This window comes from Haliaeetus leucocephalus, unplaced genomic scaffold, assembly GCF_000737465.1.
Source record: "Haliaeetus leucocephalus isolate CR32 unplaced genomic scaffold, Haliaeetus_leucocephalus-4.0 Scaffold92, whole genome shotgun sequence".
Lineage (NCBI taxonomy): Eukaryota > Metazoa > Chordata > Aves > Accipitriformes > Accipitridae > Haliaeetus > Haliaeetus leucocephalus.
The window spans coordinates 1,069,258-1,086,843 of NW_010972528.1; the positions used below are offsets into that span (position 1 = coordinate 1,069,258).

Sequence of the window (17,586 nt, forward strand, 5' to 3'; positions counted from 1 at the left end):
GCCAGAAGCCGGGCGCCGAGCCCGGCGTGCGCGGGCGGCCCCCCCGGGGCGCTGCGGGGGTGGACGAGGTCGAAGCGAGTCCCCGCGTTGTCCCGCCGGCGCCGCAGGGAAGCGGGGTCCCGGGTGCCCGTCGCGGACATCCCCCGAAGGCGCGGGCAGGAGCCTGGATAGCTCAGCTGGGAGAGCATCAGACTTTTAATCTGAGGGTCCAGGGTTCAAGCCCCTGTTCAGGCGAAGGCGTTATCCTTTAGGAGCCCGCGAGCAGCACCTCTTGCTGCCGGGATGGGACAGTCCCTCCCGGGACAGCTGAGATGGGGTTTATATAAAGCAAGAGACCTGTGTCCCCTGCTCCCTTCCTCACTCAAGGCTGTTCAGGTGCCCAAACCAAGCAGCTTCCTCAAAGGTTGGGTTCCTGCTGGCACCCTGCTTTTTCTACATGAAGATGATGAAGGGGCTGGAGCATCTCTCTTAGGAGGGAAGCCAGCCTCTTCTCAGTGGTGCCCAGCGTCAGGACCAGAGGCAATGGGCACAAACTGGGGCACAGGAGGCTCTATCTGAACATCAGGAAACGCTTTTTCACTGTGTGGGTGACCGAGCCTTTGCACAGGTTGCCCAGGGAAGTTGTGGAGTTTCCATCCTTGGAGGTATTCAAAAGCTGACTGGACATGGTCCTGGGCAACCAGCTCTGGGTGGCCCTGCTTGAGCTGGGGGTTGGACCAGATGACCTTCAGAGGTCCCTTCCAACCTCAACCATCCTGTGATTCTGTTGCTCCTCATCCCAAACCCACTCCAACCAAAGCAGAGCCCTGTGCCGTTTTAAGGGAAGATGGTTCATGTGAGAGCAAAGGCTGCAGCGATCTGTGGGGCCACCGCACTGCTTCAGTCAAGCCCTGAATTGCACTGAATATGTGTGTATATTCTTCAGGTTATTTTTGCAAAATAGAAATTCTTTTAACAGAAAATCGAGTAATTTGGGATGAAAAACATCCCCTTTGGGATTTTGACATTTTTCAACCTGAACATACATCAGTTATTCAAGCACAGTACATTGTTCTTCAGATAAGCTCAATGGCCTTGTACCCAAAACTGACTTTCTGGAGGGGAAAAAAAAAAAAGGGGTGGTGGTGGAGAAATGTATTTCCTTGTGTTTCTGCTCCTCAGCTGTGTAGGAGTGGGACCGATACTGCTGCTGCTAAAGGACAACTTCTCTAGATGGTTGTCTTCTCTTCCTTCTGTATTATCTTTAGAAGGGAAAATGCTTTTTGAGCTTTCTCTGAGTAAAGAAATACGTGTTTTCAGTGAAAGAATAAATGAAGATTGGAGGACTGTGAAGTTGTGCTAGTGGCCTATAAAGTGCAACTCCTAAAGGTAAATGCTTAATGAATTTTGCTCTCCATTTCTTCCTGTGGATAAGGTATGAAAGAAAAATAATTTATTTTGTGCAATAAAAAAGCCTCGCTCTCCCCTTCCCATGCACAAGCCCTGCGGACACCTGAACCAATCTGCCTGAGTGCTGGCAGCCCTCTGCTACTTTCAGTTACCCCCGCAATGGTGAATAAATTGAGACCCGCTGCTTGGGTAGTGTCGTTTTCACCAGGTAAGCCCCGAGTGCGACCTGTGCAATACCTTATGCAGCTCGTAATTTTTTTGAAAACTGCTGTCCGGAGTGAGTTCTGCACATCCGTCAGGAGAGGGCACCAAGACCAAGCAAACAGAGTGTCTTCATGGTCTGAAGGCTCCTGAGGAGGAAAGGCAAGAGTTTAAAAGGCTTCCTCAACCTGAAGCACCTCCTGGTGCACCCCAGAGATCTCTATCTGCCTCTCGGTGCCCTTGAGACCTCTGGTTCCCAGACCCACAGTGTGTCAGGGCCATCCCCCAGCACTGGATGGGTTTTGCCTCTGCTGTGAAAGCATCCCGAGGTGCTGCAGCCAAAATCCTGTTCCCCAGGAGGTGGGAGTGCTGGCAGCGGGGCTTTCATCAGGTTGATCTTCCTTCTTCTTCAGGTGGTCGTTGTGGCAGATCCTTCCTACCCTGGAGGGCAGGAGCTGGGAGCTGAGCCCTGGGGCAGCAAGTTGCTCCCTCCCACCTCCTCTCACTCTGCGGGGTGCCTACAGCATCTTCTGGTCCTCTTTTTCCAAAACTGGGAGGAAGGGTGAGGGAAAGCTGGAAAGCTGGGTGATTTCTTCGGAATTCTCAAGCTTTGCGTGGAAAATGGAGAAGCTGGAGTGCTTTCCCAGAAGCGTCACTGAAGCCCCACTGGTGAGACCCTGCGCAGTGACTACAGGTCAGGAAATCACTGTTGGCGTGAGTCCGGTCACCCTTCGGAGCAGAGAGCCCATCAGAGCTTGTGGCTCTCTCTGAGGGCATGACATCTTTGCAAACCAACCTCCTTGCAAATGCCTCCCTTGCATCTTCAACCCAGCTTTTTCGTGCACCAGGCGATTGGCAAAAGTGTTGCTGTGACTCGGATTCGAACCGAGGTTGCTGCGGCCACAACGCAGAGTACTGACCACTATACGATCACAGCAGAAGAAGTCCTGCCACACGCCAGGTCCATGGGGAGGAGAGCGCCTGCACCGTCCCCTACCCTGGCACGGGGCACCTAGAACAGCCTGGCGAACAAACCCACACTACTTTATTCCGGCAGCTACGAGCGCACCTGGATGCTGCTGCTTGAAGCCTCAACAGTCTGGAACAGGGCCGTAAATTGTGCAAAACCCTGGCAATGCTGGGATGGCATGCAGGGACTGAGGCTGCTGTAAAGGACAGCACTGTCAAGGGGATATCATGCCATGGGGGCATCATGCTACAATACAGCAAATTTAGAGCTATAGTAGTTTCAGCTAAGTCTGAGTTATACAAGAGGTGCATAATTAAGTAATTTTATGGCACTGTAAATGCATGATACAAGAAGTTTGTGGCAATTCAGTTTAAAATATGGCAAATGGCATGAGGAGCTCCATGGGAAGCTGAGTGATGCTGTGGGAAGGACCTGGGCCAGGAGGTCCAGGTAACCCAGGATATCCCCAGGGCACCTCATTCAACATCCCTGGGGTCCCACTGCCATCTCCCTGCCTGGCTGTGGTCCCTGCAGAGAAATCGTTCCCTGGCAGCATTGCTCAGGGAAGCCCAGGGCATGGTTGGGCTGAGCCTCCTGGCTGGGCTCAGCCTTGTGGAGCTCCTTGGTTTGGGGTCTCATCCTCCAAGCTCGTGTCTTCAGTGTTTGTGCTGACACAGAGGTCTGCCTCTGAACCCTTGGTTTTCACCCCAAACCACCCCTCCAACTGCTTCTGTGACACTTTTAATCCTCCCCCCATTCTATTTTTGCCCTTTGATAGCCCAGTTGATGGCGTGTGTTGGTCAGTGCTGCCTAGCCTTTCCACCTCTAGGCTTTTTGCTCCTGCCTGGTTTGGAAAGGAAACCTTATTTTCTGTCCTTTTAGCCTCTTTATGACTGGGTCTGCACCACAGAGGTGTGACTGGGTGGTACGAGATGGCCCAAGGTTGAAATTGGCCAAGAGAGATGGATCCAATGCCAGTCTGATCCCCTCTTCCTTTGCTCCTCACTGGGGCTTTCTCCTCCGTTGGAGAAGAAATGGCCTCACCTCTGGTGAGGATGGGAGGGCCAGGACTTTGTTCTCCCAGAGCCATCCTGTCCCTGATTTTCTCTCCCTGCTGATGCTTGCAGGCCCCCGAAACACCCCAGATGCCCAAACAGGGATATCAAAATGGCCCTATGTGCCCTGTGTTGGGGCTATCCTGTGTACATCCCACTCGGCCAAGGTGGGAGGGACGGTTGAGGGTCCCATGTTCTTCATCCCTATGTTAAAACACAATCTTTGAATTCATTATTCATGAAAGAAACACCTCTACATCTCTCCCGATTTTACACCTTTGAGAAAGTGCTTTGGTGACTCCAGAGCTGCTTTTGCTGGTTTTGGCCCCAGCACAGGTTGGGCTCAGTGCTAGTGAAGAGGGAAGGACTTGGTGAGGACAAGAGCTCCCTGCTTCATGTCCTGGGCAGCCCACGGACCCCTGGGTACCATCCCACCACCTTCCTCCTCCCCATCCCTCCACACACCACAGGATATGCAGTGGGTGAGGCTTGGTGCCCCCAAGCCCTGCATGGACCCCAGGGCCCCCATGTGCCCATCGGGTCCCTCACCCTGCTCCATCAGCCCCTTGCTGAGTCCCAGAGCTCCTGTGGTCATCTCTGCTCAGCCTGGAGCCCCCAGAGCCACGTGTGCCCCATGGAAATGTACATGGCACTGAGACCCCATCCTGGCTCTGCACACCAGCTCGGAATAGGGAGCGGAGCCACCCAGAAGAGAGGTGGAGACTGGATTTAATAGGAATATAGAAGAGACAGAGATGGGGGGGCCTCCCATCCCTGGGAGGGCTCAGGACCATGTTTACAGACTTCCCCATCATATTCACGTGTCCTCTGTTCTGCCAGAAGTCCAGATACCTTTCCCTTGGATCCTGGAGAGTCATCTGCTTCCCAATGCTGTGGCATTAAGGAGGAATAGTTTGGTTTTATTGCACAGGAAGGAAGGCACAGAAATGCTATGGGCTTAGTTCAGGCTGGATATTATGGGATCTTCTTCCTCTGGCATTTCCATACTTTCTATGATGGGACACAGGACCTCGTGTCTGAGGCAATGACAAGGTCCCATGTGCAGGCAGTCAGCCTGGGGATGGGTCGGGCAAAAGAAAAGACTTTGGACCAAATAAGCATTGACCCACAGGGCAAGGTGTCTTGGTGTCTAGTTAGAAAGCACCAGAGGAATCCTTCACTCTTTGGCCACCCACAACTTTCTGGTCTCATCCAGAAATCCTACAGGGTCCAACAGCTGGCCCATGGATGACAGGGTGCCTCATCCCAGGTGCCAACCTCCCAAGCCTGCTGCCCTTCCACAAGGGTGCCAGCACCCTTCCTCTGGGTGCTCCTGGTTGCGGAGGGAAGGGCACTGCAGGGGATGGGGAGACACCATCCATAGCTGGAGAGTTTTACCAGAATAACTGAGTCTCTTCGTAATTCCTCTGCTGGTTTAGCTCTACTCTCCTGCTCCACTCTTCCCGACGCCTGTGGTAAGTCTCCAAGAGTTGCAGGGTGTAGTTTGCTCGCACAGAAAGCTGGCTGCAACAGCAAGAGAAAAGTCTCTCTCACCTTCTGGCTGAGACCCTCCTGCCTTCCCACTGCCTTCAACTTGGAGGCAGCTTGGGGCTGCCTGGCATGAGGGTCTAAGCCAGATCATGGGAAAGGGGATGATGCCGTACCCAGCCCCAGAGCTCCGGAGTTGGAGTCCTTCACGCCTTGGACAGCTGCTTCTGCTCAAGTTTCCTGGGCTGAGGTGGGTGAACATGTTCAGTTTGTGTAGCCCCTGCAGACTCTCCAACTTCTTCTTCACCATGGCTCTGTGTAGGAAGGGAGCAGTCCTCTCCTCTTTCCCAATCGATGGCAATGGGGAGCATGGCCAAATCTCTGTCAATGTTTCATGAGACCACCTAGCCTGCATTGGTGCCAGAGGATGATTTTTAGGAGGCTTCTCACCTCCCTCAGGTGCTCTGAACATTCAGCAGTGGAGATGCCAGTGGCTACAGGGTCTGTGCAGCCCTCCAGCATGTTCTGCTCCACCCTCAGAAACCCCTATGAGACAAACTGCCCTGGGCAGGGACCTGCAGCTGTAGCAGAGGAACCAGGAAAATCACCCCAGCACAGCCCTCAGGGTTGGGGCGGATATCTGTTCCCCACTGGCCCCACGCTCTTATGCTGACCTCACTCATGATGAGGTAAACGACGGGAGGGAATGGCAGTTTTTCAGAGCAGGAGCTGTGGGATTAAATCCTCCAGCAGGTCAGAGCACACGAACCATGAAGATGGCTTGGTTGGAGGAGTTGGAGGCCCTGAGGGCACCAAGAGCCCTCAATGACCCTGTCCAGCATCCCCTGGGACCTCCACCCATACCCCATTTTAGCCCCTGCCGGAGCTGATCCAAACCCTGACCTGAGGACTGGTTTCCTCGCGTGATGGAGACATCCTCTTTTCATTTCTGAAAACGGGAAGTGTGGTTTGAGGTCTGACACTGAGACTTTGCTTGTGCTTGCTGTCCTTTTCCACCACCAAGAAGCTCTCCTGAATTCTTGGCAGAAAGCTGAAAATAGCCAAGAGGGTGAGCTGATATGGGTACAGGATGAGGCTGTTCTTCACCTTGTGCTCACGAGTAGCTCAGTGCCAGCCTCTGCAGCAGACGTCAGTTCTGAGGGAGGTTTGGGTGTATTTGGCTACTTGGTTTCGTGTCAACAGTGGAGGAAGAAAACCTTGAGTTGTCGCACTCACATGAGCTGTAACACACACACGTGGTCCCCATCTTGAGGGAACGATGAGAACAACAGTGACTTTTGCAATAACCACAGCCTGGAGGGACCATGACCCTCCTCCTGTGAACTGCACTGTGGTGGTCACACACTAAAGGCTGTGTTTTGGTGGCAGCCAGTGCAGGAGAAGGAGGAAGTGTTTGAGGGAGAAAAGCAAAGCTGGCAATTAGCTCTGTCTGGCACTCCTCCTGCGCCAGACAACCTGCCCTGACCACCAGATTTGGAATTAAATCAGAGTCCTCCAGCTGACTGAATGCAAGGTAGAAAACAGTGAACACAGACACTGCTCTGTCTTGCTGGGGGAAGATGTTCTGAATTTCATTTTTCTTTGAAAAGTGGCATCATTTACACTGAAATGAGAGGAGGTTCATAGACATCAAAAAGGAAGGAGAAACATTTCCTCAGTTCCTGGAGTAATTCTTCACACAAATATCAGTCACCATGACAAACCTGAACAATCCTTCAGAGACAATACCAACACTGCATACAAAGGGAACAACTCATTCAAGAAATCAAAGAACACAGGGTCACCCTCCTCCATTTGTCCATGAGGCTCACCTGCCAGGTGACCTTCTTCCTTTGCCTTCCGACCCCTTTCCCTTCTTCAGGGCAGATAGCATGGACGGAGACCAAGACAGCCTTCCTCGAGAAAGGAGACGTTCAGTAGGAGGACTTTCTGGAACTATCCAAGAGGAAGACTCTTCAGAGCACATCTTTGGGGCTATTTAACAAGAATGACATGCAGATCAGCTCCAGCATCTGATAAAACAATCCAATTCCCTTGACACCATCAGCTCAAAGAGGTCTTGCTCTCTAGGAGGACTTTGACACAGCATATCAGCCTCTTAATACTCATCTCCAGGCAATTTTTCTCCCCACATTCAAGTGCACAGTATCTGTGGGAGAGGTAGACCCCTCTACCCTTGGCAGCTCAAGGCAGAACTTCCTAAAATGAAGGAGCTACGTGCAATATATACCAGGGCACAGAGTCCTGGGGGAAAGTGTGTTGCCATGAGGTCTTCTTCCATAGTGAGTAACTTGAGCTTGTGTACAGCGAGACACAAGAGATGCAGTCTTCCCTCCCAGAGCACCATGTTTTGGCCTTGGCTTCAACCACCTACTGCTGATGACTAAAGGAACACCCACATACAAGCACTCGTGCCCACACACACACACGGCTCTCTCACAAGTCAAATGTGACATTACCATCAGTCTTAATTTGCTTATCACCCTCTTCTTCCTCCTTCTCCTTCTTCTCTTCCCCCTCCTCCTCCTCCTCCTCCTCCCTGTCTTCTGTGGCCTTCAGAGGTCCTACAGAGGGACATTCCAGGGCTTCTTTCTCAGAGGGAAGTGTAAAATCAAACCTCGAAATGAGAAGATGCTGGATTGAAGAAAGGGCTACCACATTCCCTTTGCATCTTCCATTAACAATGCAGTCATGGAGACACTTGAGAAGGTCTCTCAAGCTGCTGCTTTCCAAAGCAGAATATGCAATGTCCTTGAGAGCTGTGTTAGGAAACAGTCACACAATCAAGATGTCCATGGTTTGGGAGCACATGAGAGGTCCCATCAGTCTGCTCCAGGGCTTCCCAATCCTAACTCTGAAAAACTTGACTCCCTCACTGAAGGCCATCTCTCATCTCCTCTTCCTGTTCATGCACATGGAGAACAGACTACTCTCTCTTTAACCAACTGGCCAATGTTAGCTTGAATTCTAACCCTTCCCTGCAGCTTTCTTGCAGACCTTCTCAGGCTCATGTCAGGGCATAACCACCATCCCCATGGCCATTAAGCACACTAACGAGCAGCCCCAGGCTCAGGTCAGAACTCTGAAGAATCCCACTCAAGTACAGGAGGGGAAATCACTCCTCCTGTCCCCCAGGGACTCAGGAAGCAGGCATTTAGGGTCACTTGGGGCCCTCAAGTCTCACCAAAGGCATGGCTCTGTGGCAAACATGGGACTTGTATGAATCTGGTACCCACTCAGGGACACTTTTCCTGTACAATCCATGTTTAGGAAATTCTGGGATCTTTCCAATTTGAAATTGCACCCAGAAGAAAGAGATGAATCAGGGGAAACGTTATGGAAAATGTTGCCTCAGTTCCTCAACCAATGAGAAGCAAACGTACTGTGGCAACAAGAAGACACCGTCAGGACCCATGTGAAAATCAAGACTTTCTCTGTCTGATACCACCAGATGTCTCCTCCCTGGGGTCTGAAACAAAGACAGATATGTGAGAGCATGCAAGGGACATTTTTACCTTGTTTATAAAGTTGTCTTCTTCTCAGAGAAGACATGACCACTCAGACATACTATAACGAAGTTTTCTTTGGCTAATATGAGCCCCTCAGCTTTTCAGGAAGAAGCTGCACAGCTCAGAGTTGACAAGGAGCAATAACACTGCCACATGTTGCCCCATGCAAGCTGCCATCTCTCATGTTCACAACAGGAATACAGGGAACTGAAGCTGCTGCGCCTGCTGCACCAGTATCCCAAACATGGTCCAAGAAGTTGATTCAAAAGCAGTAAGATCACCCCAGGGCTGTTAACATGCAGGGGAACTAAACCTTATCTTTCTGTGAGGGGTGAAGTAGGATGGGACATGTAATGGGCACGTCCCCATGTCTTGGCACTCTTTCCCTAGACAGTTTCTACTTTCGTACCCATCAAAGCCCCACCATTCTCATTTCTACGACAGACAGTGGGATGCTGGGCTAGGTAGAGCCTTGATCTAACTCTAGGTGACTCTTCCTGGATTCTCTATGTCAACTATACCACTGTGTAGGAGAGTAGGACACTACAGAGTTGGCACTGCTGTAGACCATGACCACCCCAGTGGCCAGGAGGGTCCTGACAGGCCACCAGAAATCAGGTCAGTCATCCTTTGATAGATGTCCGGAAGGATGAGGTATAGCACAGGGAAGGGATCAACTCACACTGAGAAGGGCTTCCAGCAGCTTTCCAGTGCCATCCACAGTGAGGAGAAAGTCATCAAAAAATCTCATAGTGACTTCCCTGTTTCGTATGGAAAGAATGCCGATGGACTTGAAGACAAAGTCTGTGTCCTGTCTTTTAGAGGTGGCCCGAAAGAATGATGTCACAGTCTCATATACACAACATTGCACCGTTGTAAAAGGTAGTTGGGCACATACAGAGAGCTCCTCACACCTCAGAGGGACGACTGTTACATCAGCTAGAGAACAGAAAAAGAGGAACAAAATCATCTCTGCAGCAGGACAGCATAGGCTCCAAGAAGGTGTCAGCAGCTTCAGGCAGGACACTGCTACATAGCAGTCTGTTGAATCCCATGCCAGCAGCTCCTAAGAGTGCCTGGGGGATGAACACTGTGGGAGGGCAGGGGAGAAGGGTGCAGATCCATGACAAAGTCCATGGCGCTCAGCCACAAGTGTGCCCACACCCAGTGCACTCCCACTAAGTCTGTGCCAGACTCATGGAGAAGCCACGGAGGAGCAAAATGCAAGGACTGCACAGCAGCATACTTCTGTCCCCCTGCCCCTCATACTCAGGCACCCACCTGATGTTTCAATCACATGGAAGATGGGGTCACGTGAAAAAGAAGAGCCCCTCCAAACACAGACCCAAGCTCTTCCTACCCCACAGCATCATCCATGTCACACTGCAGCTGCACTGAGCAGAAGCCATGGCAGATCTGGCTATCCACGAGTCCTTCCACAAACTCTTGTCCTCATCTTTGGTTCTGGTGTGTCTACAAGTGACTTGTACCCACTTTGCTCTAGAAGGAGCCTGTAAGAGCCAGTAGGAACTCCGGCCGTTGCCCTTACAAGTAGATGGGCAGCACCATAAAGGCAGAGCATGAGCTTTATCTCAGTTGCATCAGAAATATCAGATCCAATAAATTAGTCTGAAAGCAGTAGTCCTAACATTCCTAACCATGAATGATATGGAGCCAAGTGTGAAAGCCATTAAAGAAGACATCCTCCAGCTGAAGGCTTATCATCAAAAAAGGACACCCAATGGGTCTTTCCAAGAAATTGCTCTTTGGTGGCCTGTTCAGCTTGAATGAGCTGAGGATGTTCTCAGGACATCTTTAGGCATTCAGTCACACCTTAACAGTGGTTAGCATACGCCTCAAGGGTGGTGCAAGGGCAGGCAAATTTTCTAATCCATCTTCTTACCAGGAACATCTTCTTCAGTGTAGCTGAGGTTGCATTCATCTGCAACCACCTTGGACATATGAAACATGGGTCTCCGAACAATCGAAACCTCGCTGTTCACAGTGTGCATGTAGTCTTTAAGAACATAGAATGTCCCAATTCCTAACAGTCAGACACCCTGAGAACAGTGGAGGTAAAAAGAAGGAACAATCATAAGTATCCAATGACTTGCCAGAGCATGGGGATGCTGCCTTGTGCATTGCCCACCCCGAGCCTACAAAGGCCAAGATGGGACACTGAGGAAGCTTTGGAGAGAAAGCATGTACTCCAGGTCTTTTTTGCTCTTTCTCCTCTGCTCTGCACAAGAAAGCTTTTGGGAAAAGTGACATCCCTCCCCTAGATAAAATGGGAAGGGTTTCCAACAAACCCTTAAAGAGGCACCAGGGTATGGTCTTCCCATTCTGGCACTGGAGATGAGAGAAGACCCAGAAAGTGCTTAACACTTTCTTCTACTTCATCTGGACTTTCATTTTTATCACAGGTGCCAGAGAAGCTGGTCTGTGCCATGTTTGACAGCAGTGTCCTGCCAGGTGACTGCTTCTGCTTTCAGAGTGGGGAAGTGATGGCACCTGGTGGCACAGCATTGTCTGGACAAGGCAAGCCCTCAGGGTATCACAGGGGGAGGAAGAGGATGCAAGACCCACCCTATCCTGTGCCAAGTGCTGCCTAATGCATTCCGACACGCTGTCCCAAATCATAAGGATCTCTGGAAAGCAAGAGAAAGATGTGTCATGCTCCAAGTCAGCAAGCTCACAACCCTTCAGCACACTCTTACCCAAGGAGATGATGAGTGAGATTAAATGTATTGCCACCCCAATTGAAAACATGTAAGGTGCTCCACAAGACAGGAGATGTAGAATAGATGTACACAGCAGTAAGAGGATGGTGTAGTGTCCACAGAGGGCTCGGAGGCTCAGGGGACCCCCATGTATCTCCCCTGCAGGGACCACTGTCAGCCCTCTGTGCTCATCGGCTCTGCATGGCCACTGTGGCTGGGAGCTCCGTGTGGGCAATCCCCTTTGCAAGGCAAGAAGCAACCCTTGGTGCCAGGGCCTTTGACCTGGGGAGTGGGCAGCAAGGCAAGGGCAGAGGAAGGTCCTCAGGAAGAGGACCTGGGAATCCTGGCTGCCAAAATGATCCCTAAGCCAGGGAGGGATGATCAGACAGGGGTCTTGTTGTATCATCAGCCCTGTCCAGTCCTCCCCCAAAAGCCCCCATGTTGCTACAGCTACTTTCATAGTTAATATTGTCTACAACATTCAGAAAATAACTTCTGCAAGCCTCACCACCGGAGGTGAGATTCTTGAGTGTTGGAAATGCATCTGGCCACAGGTTTTCCATCTTTGTCCCCTCGTCCTTCTGGGTTAACTGCTGTAGCAGGAGGGTGAGAAGGAAACGTCTCCTCCACGATCTCCACCTCCTTCTTTGGCTTCACCAAAGGGTCTCCAGCACCGTCCTGGCATGGAATGTCACACTGTGACCCCAGATCATGTCACAGAGGGGCTGCAAGACCTCTCTGACTCCCCCTTAACCCCCCCAGATTCTGCCAGATTTTTGCCCTACAAGAGGGAAGGGTGGTGTGGTGGGTGGTGTGGAGTGCTATCCCCACCTCACAGCCCATTCCCCAAGGAGAATGGGGGGGCATTGAGAGCCATGGGGGGGTGGTCCTAGACAGGGGCTCACCTTGTGCACTCCAGATGCACTGTTCAGCTCATTGGTCCCAACTAGAGAGACTGTGCCACCGTTGCTGGTGTGGGGGCTGTGCACACAGCGGTGTTCCAGCTCCTGGGATACAGACAAGGCTCAGAGACGGATGCACACAGCAGCATCCTCAGTCCTGGAATACTGGTGGGGGTCTTTATGGGTTTTCCCTCTATGTGAGAGAGCAGCAGGAATGCATGTAGCTCTGCCTGGGAATGAGTGATGAGCCAACTGGGAGCTTATGGGTCAGGATTAAGGAAAAGACTGGGATGGGTATCATTGTAGTGGGTGTCTGCTGTAGGCTGCCTGATTGGGAGGAACAAGTACATGAGGCCTTCTACAGACAGCTAGAAGTAGCCTCATGTTTGCAGGTCCTGGTCTTCATGGGGTATTTTAACCACCCTGATGTCTGCTGGAGGGACAACACAGCAGGACATAAGCAACCCAGGAGGTTCCCAGAGGGCATTGGTGATGATTGGTGATGATTCCTGACATATGTGATAGAGGAGCCGAGGAGGACCTGCGCTCCGCTGGCCCTTGTTCTTACAAACAGGAAAGGGTTCACTGGGAGCAGTGACTGATGCATCAGAAGGTTGTGCTGCCATTCAAAGGGAGAGCTGTGGGATGAGCCCCTCTGTGCCCAGGGACAAAGTCCTACCAGGATGATGGCCAGACCCCCCCAATCAAAGGAGATCAGACATTCAGACCAGCTTAGCTCAATTATATTGGGAAATAATTCTGAGAGGTTGACTCAAAGCACTATGTCCTGGTTTCAGCTGGGATAGAGTTAACTGTCTTCCTAGTAGCTGGTACGGTGCTATGTTTTGAGTTCAGTATGAGAAGAATGTTGATAACACTGATATTTTCAGTTGTTGCTAAGTAGTGTTTAGACTAAAGTCAAGGATTTTTCAGCTTCTCATGCCCAGCCAGCGAGAAAGCTGGAGGGGCACAAGAAGTTGGCACAGGACACAGCCAGGGCACCTGACCCAAACTGGCCAACAGGGTATTCCATACCATGTGATGTCCCATTTAGTATAGGAATGAGGAAGTGGGGGCGGGGAATAGCCTGCCAGGGACTAGCTGGGTGTCGGTCCGTGGGTGGTGAGCAATTGCACTGTGCATTATTTGTACATTCCAGTCCTTTCATTATTACTGTTGTCATTTTATTAGTGTTGTCATTATCATTATTAGTTTCCTCTTTTTTGTTCTATTAAACCGTTCTTATCTCAACCCATGGGTTTTGCTTCTTTTCCCGATTTTCTCCCCCATCCTACTGGGTGAGGGGGGAGTGAGTGAGCGGCTGTGTGGTGCTTAGTTGCTGGCTGGGGTTAAACCGTGACACACTAGTAAAGACTCTCACAGTGATAGTTAAAGGGAGACCAAGAGAAAGGCTCAAACAGTGCTACTTATTGTTTACACACAAATTTATTAAGACACAGACACAACTTGGTGCAGCAGCAAAGGGACCTGCTGTCAGGATCCTGGGCTGGCATCTCACCAGGGCACAACCTTCCCCTCCCAGTCCAGGAAGGTCCCAGTGTCCTTCTCGGAGAGGGAAGAGAGCACCTTCAGCATCCCTCGCACGCTCTCATCCACTCTCACAGGGGGCTGCAGGCGCACAAGGAGAAACACAGCCACGTGTCAAAGACCTGGCTAAGGTCTGCCCTGGAGTAGATCATTGCTCAGGGCTTGGGGCTCTCTGGAGTGAGTGAGGAGAGGCCAGCATAGGGGCAAGAAGAGTTCCCCGTCTCTCCTTCCCTTACGGGCCTCCAGCTCAGGGTATCTGCCAAAGAGTTCCCCCAGGGCCCAGCATGTCTGGGACTGTTCAATCCACAGCAAGCTCTGCATTTGCAAGTAAAAAGGTTCTTCCAGACCCTGGCCAAAAGCTCTCTTACCTTTTGTGATCCTGAGCCCCCCATGTCAGTTTGCACCCAGCCAGGGTGGAGAGCAGCACAGAGGACACCATAGTCCCGGTACCGCAGGGACTGGCACTTGGTCAGCATGTTCAGAGCAGCCTGTGGGGAAATGTGGCAGGGATGGTGGTGGTAGGGAGAAGGCGGCTGCAAGGGGACATGTCCAGACCCCGCAGCTGTGGCAGGGAAGGGCGGGTGGAGCCAGCTCCCCAGGGCACATAGTGCTGCTGCACTATCCCCATGCAGACGCCCAGCCCAGCCGAGGGCCCATCCCAGCACATCTCTCTGAGGTGGGACCCAGGACCAGGCACAGGAATGTTCCTGGGAGGGACCCAGTGACTGACGGGAGCACAGTCACAGTGCAGAGAGGTGCAGGGACAGAGGGGGAGTTTGGAAGGCATGCAAGATCATTTGGAGATGAAAGTGTCTGGGCTTATACCTGGTGCAGTGTGGCAATACCTTGCTGCAGCGGTATGAGACAACTTGTCCATAATTCCATAAAAAGACTTCTTCAATGGAGCCTGCAGAGCTGGACATGTTGATGATGGCTGCCTTGCTGCAGTTCAGTGCTGAGCCCGGGGTCCCCTGGGCAGCCTTCTTCAGCAAGGGCAGGAACGCCTGCGAGGAGAAGAGAGGAGATAAGGCCACGCACAGAGGTGGCACAGGGACAAGGGCCAGCTCCTTCCCCAGCAGGCAACATTGGCACCAGCACCGGAGCATCTTCCCTCCTCTTCGCACTGCCCCAGCCCACCAGGCTCCAGGTCCTGAGCTCCAGCTCACAGCTCCATGAGCTTCTTGTTGAGTAAGAGTCCGTCAGCACCGGAGCGGAGCCAGGACCCTCACCCACCAGCCCTTCATGCCCCCCAGGACGACCTAGCTCAGGGAGCCAGGGCCACGGGAAGGGATGCTCCCTGGAGCTGCGCTGCAGTTCCAGGGTTGAGGGTCTCACCTGGCCCAGCAACAGGGGCCCAACTGTGTTGGTGGTATAAATCTGGGTCATGTTCTCCAGCGTCTCATTATCAAGTGAGCTCGCCTTTGCAATTCCAGCGTTGTTGATGAGGAGGTTCAGCCCCGAGCCCTGCAGGTGGTCCCCAACTCTGGCTGCAGCTGCCTTGATGCTGGCAGGGTCAGTGACTTCTGCAGAGCCGACAAAGGGCAGGTCAGTGCCCGCACCCCTGTGGTGACTTGGAGCCCCCTGTGTCCCCCCAGGGATGTGGCCTCAGGGCTGGCCATGGACAGGAGGGATGGCAGTGCCCAGTGTCCCTGCAGGCACAGGTCCCTCATGGTACAGGTCTCCCCGGGTGTGTGCAGCGCCCGGGCACTCTCCAGGCGAACCAGGGCGAGGGACCCCCACCTCAGAGCACCTACCAAGTGGGATGATGACCAGGTTGGGGTGTTTGGATGCCAAATTCTGTAACTCCTGCAAGAGGGGGGACTGTGTGGGCATGGCGAGGCTGGACTGGCTGCACAGAGGCTCAGCCATTCCCAGGCAAAGCCTGTGTCACTCTGGCTCTGTCCCTGCACCACCTCATGCCCAGCACCCTGCTCTGGCTGCCCTGCTCCTGATGGATGGGGCTCCATGCCTCTCGCATGCACCACGTGCCACTGCTTCACGTCTCACCCTGCCGTGGCAGACACAAGCGCTTTGCCTCAAGCCCTTGAGGAGGTGGGAAGCAGCAAGTTGCCATTTTTGTCCCAGAGGAGCCCTGTGCCCTCTACACATCCCATGAACAGCTCATCTCAGAGGTGTCTCAACCTGGCTGCCCTGTCCTGCAGCACTTGGGGTGCCCGGCTGCAGCCCCCTGTGCTCCAAGCTGCTGCCCTGCCCCTTTGTCCCCCAGCACAACCCGCTGTGTCCCAGCCCAGCCTCACCTGCGCTCGCTGTCCCTTGGGGTCCCGACAAGCTGCAAACACCCACGCAGGTGGGCTTGGCATCCCCAGGAACTGCCGCACAAGCTCCAGGCCAATTCCCCGGTTGGCCCCAGTCACCAGAAGGGAGTGGACATGAAGGTCTCCCATATTGCTTCTTCCTCTGCTTCAGCTTGCATTGTTTGCTCAGCTCCTTAACGCTTCTTTATAGCATGTTCCACAGCCACCCCACCCACTCAGGGCTCACGCAAAGGCTTGGCTCCAGGTACAACCTCTCCATCTCTTCAAAGTCTATGACATAGGTCCTGGCTGGGAGCCAGCCCTTGTTACCAAAGGGCAAAAGTCACTTGGCTTTTTCAGGCAAACTCCACTGACCTTAGGAAATCTGGCCCCATAATCCAGGAGGTACCAGCCAGCCTGGCCAGGAGAAGCTATTGTGGGTGAGGAGGGAGCAGCATGTGGGAGGCATGCAGGATGCCCCATGGCTTAGGTGGGCTTTACAGCTTCACAAGCATCCTGTGGGCTAGACGGGCTTTTCACATCGTACCAGGTTGTGCCTCAGATGTCCATGAGCAGATGTTCTCCGCCTTGCTCTTGCCTCTTCCAAGCCAATGCCCATTCACTGATTGTCCTGTGAGAGACCCGTGGACTGGAGCAAGCCCAGCATGGTCTACTGGCAGAATGAATTGGACCCTACACTGCTTGCATGTCACATCTCTGCTGGTCATGAACTTCATCCCTTTGGGGTGCAGTCTGAAGTTGAGTGGTCTCTCTGCCCAGAGCCATGGATGACTTGGGTGCCCAGGATGTTCTTCTGCAAAGAAAAATGCTTTGATCAAAGCCCCATTCTCCACATTGCCCATAGGCATGGGACACCGACAGTTCTGTGCTATCACCACTGAAGCCTGGTGCTGCCCAGTACCTCAAGTGAGGCATTACAGGTTTGCAGGGCTGGGACTGGTGTGCATGCACATCATGTGTTCCCACTCCACTGCAAGTGAAAACACATCCCCAGAAACCTCTTGCCAACCCCTTGCTTTCAAGTGCTGAGTCCCAGAGCCATTGCACGGGCTCCTTGGCAGTAACAGAGACACTGATGCTGCTGATGTGTCACCTTCTCCCCCTGGATGCCTTGGCAGTAGTGTTAACCAGAGCTGCTTCCTCCCAGCTGCAGTGCCAAATGAGCCCTCATGCTCCAGCAGCAGCTGGTTTCCTCCTCTTCGCTCCTGTCTGTTTTCTGAGGCTCAGCTGGCATATGCCGCGAGACAGGAAGGTCCTCCCCACAGACCTGGGATGAGCCTGCCCAGGGCACCCTCCCCATCCCAGTCGAGTGGATGCAGCTTGGGGTTGCAGTAAGAATGCCCATTTGATGGCCCAGCTCTGCCATCCCCTCATTCCTACACTTGCTTCTGTCTTGGTCCTGCTCTGAGACTGCAGCACCCTCACCCTCATATCGCTGCTGCATTCACCTTCTCCCTCCAAAAAAACTACTTTAAAGTATGGACATGCCAAAGTTTGGTCCCAGGGA

General features: G+C 52.7%; 1 protein-coding gene and 2 non-coding genes across 3 annotated transcripts; 1 reads left to right on the top strand and 2 right to left on the bottom strand.

Annotated features, from left to right (window-relative positions):
• Positions 1 to 161: 161 nt before the first annotated feature.
• On the top strand, positions 162 to 234 carry TRNAK-UUU. Its single transcript has one exon. It is a non-coding gene; the product is annotated as a tRNA-Lys (tRNA).
• A 2,221-nt stretch (positions 235 to 2,455) lies between these two features.
• On the bottom strand, positions 2,456 to 2,527 carry TRNAH-GUG. The gene has a single exon. It is a non-coding gene; the product is annotated as a tRNA-His (tRNA).
• An 11,243-nt stretch (positions 2,528 to 13,770) lies between these two features.
• Positions 13,771 to 16,208, bottom strand: LOC104841794 (uncharacterized oxidoreductase C663.09c-like). Its single transcript, XM_010583697.1, has 6 exons — positions 16,062 to 16,208; positions 15,558 to 15,609; positions 15,139 to 15,326; positions 14,649 to 14,807; positions 14,172 to 14,291; positions 13,771 to 13,884 (listed from the first exon to the last, which is right to left on the bottom strand). Exons 1-6 carry the CDS (start codon positions 16,206 to 16,208, stop codon positions 13,771 to 13,773), a joined length of 780 nt encoding a protein of 259 aa, XP_010581999.1.
• Positions 16,209 to 17,586: the final 1,378 nt, after the last annotated feature.

Excerpts from the sequence above, each read along its gene's own strand:
- LOC104841794 (XM_010583697.1), bottom strand. The coding sequence starts at position 16,208 with ATGGGAGACCTTCATGTCCACTCCCTTCTGGTGACTGGGGCCAACCGG. Across the intron at positions 15,610-16,061 it reads CCAAGGGACAGCGAGCGCAG|GAGTTACAGAATTTGGCATC; the intron begins GTGAGGCTGGGC and ends CCCCTCTTGCAG. Across the intron at positions 14,292-14,648 it reads TCTCATACCGCTGCAGCAAG|GCTGCTCTGAACATGCTGAC; the intron begins GTATTGCCACAC and ends ATTTCCCCACAG.